General features: G+C 37.1%; 1 protein-coding gene across 1 annotated transcript in view; it reads right to left on the bottom strand.

Moving 5' to 3' along the window:
- LOC138055825 (uncharacterized) overlaps positions 1-5,000 on the bottom strand; it is a 10,215-nt gene that overhangs the window by 1,556 nt on the left and 3,659 nt on the right. Inside the window, exon 2 of the mRNA XM_068901694.1 lies at positions 453-886. Within this exon, the coding sequence (XP_068757795.1) occupies positions 453-886 (434 nt within the window). The remainder of the gene's footprint in view (positions 1-452; positions 887-5,000) is intronic.

Below are 5,000 nucleotides of genomic sequence, written 5' to 3'. Positions count from 1 at the left end.
CAGTACTATCCTTTAACTGGAAGGGAATGTGTCTCAATTTTTCAAATGACAAATCATAAGCTTAGAGAGTGGACTAGAAATTTCACCCTCCAGACGTTCCATTTTCAAACACAACAGCAAGAACCATCATATAAATGGAATACTTGTTAATGTCAAACCAGTTCCCATTGCTTCATACAGTAACGTTAATACTGCTTAAAATTGCAAATTACATGTAATTGCGATGATCATTATAGCTCTTATACCCACGCCAAAACCCATTTTCAATTTGATAGCAATGCATGAAGTGCAGTCAAACAATATGAACGGGTTGAAGTGAACAGGGAAGGTATCATCATCTGTCGGCTTTTTCTGTCCCTTAAGCCTCCCTCTGAAGCTGAGTTCTAAGTTACTGAAACTGTTCTATTATCACCACCAAAAACGATTCATAGTAAGATTTTACTCATCATTACCTGCCATCAGATGACACAACAGTGCCTCCTTGACACAGCGATCTTCAGCTCCATCTTTCAAGATGGCCTCAAATGCTTCAGCAATTTTTTTTTCATCTTCACTGACTGAACTACCGGTATACGTGTTTGCAGAACATAGGGAAACCACTTTCGTCGGTACTGGATCAACAAATGAGCACAAATAATACCAACTTGTCTGGTTGACCACTATGTTGAGTATTGCTCTCATTTTTTTAGGTGTAGGTGCTGGCACACCATATAGGCGCACAATCTCTTTAGCATCTACCCAAAGGGCAGCGAGGAGAAATGACTTTGTATTTGTTGCCACATATAGATCCTCATTCACAGCACCACAGATAATAACTACATCACCCGCCTGCCATCTTTGCTTGATAAAATCACTCAGAGGTTGACCTCGTCGTTGGAAGGTAATGCTACAAATAATCAATTAACCAAATACATGTGAGAAGAAAGCAGAAAGTTTCCAGAAAAATTTCAATGTTTACCCACAACTTCAAGAAACGATTGTTAATGGAAGCCTTTGCCAGTGGTTCAAAGGTATTTATTTACATATCCACCAGAGACTAGTAAACAGACAAGAGGGCCTCATGACCAGACTCCAACTAGGCCCATAATATAGGCAAAGATTATTTAAATAATTTATGCCTACAAATTTGGGGGTCCTCTGGACCCATCCTCAAAAAAGTTTGGGGCTCAAGCTAATTAATATTCAAGAATATTTATTTCTCGATCTATTGCTGTTTAATTGCATGCTACTGCAGTACCCTTTCAGATTTCTAAATTGCACAAAAATGACATCGTACTTCTCCCCTTGAATATGTACTTAAAATGAAATGATCAATAATTTGAAACTGTTATGCCCATTGATTCATCAATCAAAATTGAGATGTACATGCATGGGCTGTCAATGCTCCATCAATCACATCTGAAAACACCTTGAGGAATCCATACTCTGTAGGACCTGTTGGCTCCAGTTGATAAATGATCTAGATCTCCACAGCCAACAAGAAAACAGAAACTGAATCTCAATTTTCCGTAAAAGAGCATCACTTATTTTAACAATACTTGAGGTTTAATTTTGGAACAAACGAGTAAACAAATATAAGCGATACACCGCTCATCGTCAGCCCGTGCCTTTGCCATGGCCAATGTTAATAATCAAGCAATTGAGTACATTCAAGTTTCATGTTAAACACCTTAGTTTTACACTAATTTGCAAACAAGAACGGAGATGATGACATAGTCATGCGCACCTGGATTTGAAAAATCCACAGGGTTGCACAAAACAAAAATTTAACACACTTTGCCGTTGGGTTCTCTGTCCTTTCGCTTGCAATAAACAAACCAACGCTTGAAATCTGCTTGGAAAGCATGCAACAAAATGAACTTCAACTGAAATGTTAAATTATCATTGGTGCCAATTAATTGTCTCGCCTGAAAAACAGCTCAGATAACAACATGCAACACGTGGGAATTCAAACACAAGAACTTATCGTAAATCCTCAAGCTGGACATTATTGTTGACAAAATGAAATCATTCGACTTCAAAAACCTAAAAAGAACAGCTTGCCTTGAAATTTGATGAACTTGATTTTTCCATCATGAGAAATGGGAATTTGCAATTTCGTTGTTTTTGCCAAGCGTTTGTAATTTGCATAAACACTCGACTTTTTTCTCGCATTTGAACCTTTCTTGGTTAGTATTCAATGCATGGTGGGGTCATACATAGTGTTTCATGGTTTAGTTAGGCCCATTCAAAACCTGTTAAAATTTCCCTTCAATTCCACTAGCATAATTGAATATCTCCCTTCCCCTCAGCAGCATTTCTAACATTTAGGTGAACTAGTTAAATCTCCCTTCAGTATAGTAGCCCTTTTTCGAGTTGCTGTATGCCCTGGTTTTAAGGTGGCCAAACAAAGTTTTTGCGTGCGCTCTTGCTAACGCAATGCAGCGTGCATGCAAGGATTGCAAAAAATTACCATGGCTTCAACAATGCAATCATCTTATTTGCTCAATGCGTCTACTATCTGTACTATTTTTCCTCATAATTCAACAAAGTGTTTTGATGGTTTGTCTTTTATGAAAAATGTATGTTAGAAAAGGTAACCATGCAAAGAACTCCACAATTTGCAGATTTTTCTTTGTTATCGGAAGAACCCAGTTAAATGCAAGCATGCATAGTAAGTTTAAAAATTGCGATTGAATGCAGAATAGCTTTCTCAGAAATACACCTACCGGTATTTCTCGAGAACCACTCGTTAGAATTTAATGAAACTTGCCACAAAAATACTTTAGGAAATAAGTAACTGGAGTATTGAAAAAAACTGGAACTTTAACATAGGAAATTCTAGATACTCCAGTGAACCTTCAACAAGGGATAATTAAAGATCTCTCTGTCAATTATTATTAAAATAGTGTTAACTTGTAGGCATTGTTACAAGCTTGTTGCACGAAAATTATAAAGAAAATCTAACAACCAGATTTTCTGCAAATATATGAAACCCATTTTAAATGCCTGATTTTATTTATTCATGTTGCCATGGCAACAGCATATACGTCAGCTTAACTATCAAAAACCGAAGTTTGTGAAGTTAACTTGCTTGCTACCATTTTTGGCGACCAAAGGATCAAGGGTTTTACAGAAAAAGGTAAATAAAACATACGGGTATCAAAAACTGTGTTCAGCCACCTTAAAGTGAGTCCTGGTGCACAACCATTCAAATGGAAAAGAGTGGTGTATTTTCATGGAAATCAAGCTCATTATCATTTAAAAGGTTGAGCACCAAGACTCAATTTGAACCAGAGACGAACAGCAACTCGGAAATGGCCTATTACACACACAAACCATCGTTAAAGTGCCTATGAAGTAAAAAATATCTTTGCTTCCTTTAAAGACCTTTCAAAATGATGAAGAATGCTGTTTTCTATTTTGGAAAATCTTCTCTTGTTTCAGAGAAATTCAAGTTTTTGTTCAAAAATTGATGACGCCACAAACCATACACGACTAATAAATCACAAAATTGAGAATATCTCCAAAAACATTGCATGGGTGTTGTTAAACCATAGGCAGGCCAAGCTCGTGTCACTACAGACAGCCGTTGAGAATTTAAACGTGTTATAAGACTTTGTATGGGAAATCAAATACCATCGTTTTCAATGTTCTAAGATGAAGAACATTGAAAACACTGAAAACACGGAATTCCCGAAACGGTGTAATAAGCTCCAAAAGGCACAAGAATACACGTCCAGAGGTGAGTCATTTTTATTCATTTTATTGAATGAAAGTTAAATTGAGCATTAAATAGGCTTTATAATCGACGGTATTTGATTTCCCATGCAAAGTCTTATAACGCATTTAAATTCTCAACAGCTGTCTGTAGTGACGCGAGCTTGGGCTGCCTATGGTTAAACTAGGCAGCAGTAATCTACGTCAAGCAAGGCACAAAATGATACTCCTTGCTATTGCCAAGGCAACCATTTTATTTTTGCTGCTGGATCAATTTCACACAGGATCGATTTTGTCAATTATTGTCGTTATTAGACATGTTTACTTTCGGTATACTTATAAAGAGAAGTGAAGCATTATGGGCAGCACATGAATTTCAAGTCTGACCATCTGCTTGTTCTTATCTGTTCAAAATCCAAGATATTAATTTTGGTTCATTGCAGAGAGGAGCTAAAAATGAAAGTGTTGCCATGGCAACAGCTTAATGGGTCTCACTTTGTGCCTTATCTGATGTACATTACTGGTACCAAATTTGAACAACACCCATCCAATGGGCTTTTTTTCGATATCAGGGATCCACATTCACAGTCATCCGGTCGTCCTAGACAACTACAGTATAAACCCACCCGGACAAGTAAAAGAACTGCAAAGGTTGTCTATTTCACGAGTGATGTTTTAATAAATATCTTTTCATGAATGCCATCAAATGTAATACTGTAATATAGAATGTACTTTAGTTCTGATCGCTTTTCACTAAATGCAAACTTCCAGAAAATAGGAGTCACATAAACGTGCAACTTTTCTCAGCAATGAAATCTCAAGTTTGGGTGCTATCTTTGACCATGCGATATTTTCCATGAAACGATTGCAGGCTCAATTTTCATGTATCTCACCACCGACATGGTTGTTGGCAAGTGGTTTAGCAAAGAGCAATGGGTAACTTGTGGTCTCAGCTAAAAAGGTGTTTTGCCACTTTTTGCAGAAAGGAAAACAGGAAAAACACAAGATCTTGATACCGTACAGAGATTCTAAAAGCTAAAAGCTAAAAGCTAAAAGCTAGAATCTCTGTACGGTGGCCAATTTACATTATCAACTCCGTTGATAAAACCAAATTTTTGTATACAAGATCTTGATAGCATATAAGAGGAAGACACTAGACAGGAGCCTTGAAACTTTGGGTCTTTGAATGGTAACTTTGTAAGCTACATTCAAGTACATTTTGCTGTGGCAGATATGGACCACTGTAAATCGGGTTCCCACGGTGTAATTTCTGATGAGTGTGTGAAATGAAACATGAATGC

This window comes from Montipora capricornis, chromosome 7, assembly GCF_036669925.1.
Source record: "Montipora capricornis isolate CH-2021 chromosome 7, ASM3666992v2, whole genome shotgun sequence".
NCBI classification, from domain to species: domain Eukaryota; kingdom Metazoa; phylum Cnidaria; class Anthozoa; order Scleractinia; family Acroporidae; genus Montipora; species Montipora capricornis.
Note: the sequence above shows the minus strand (reverse complement) of the source record. Positions and strands in the feature narration are given on the sequence as shown.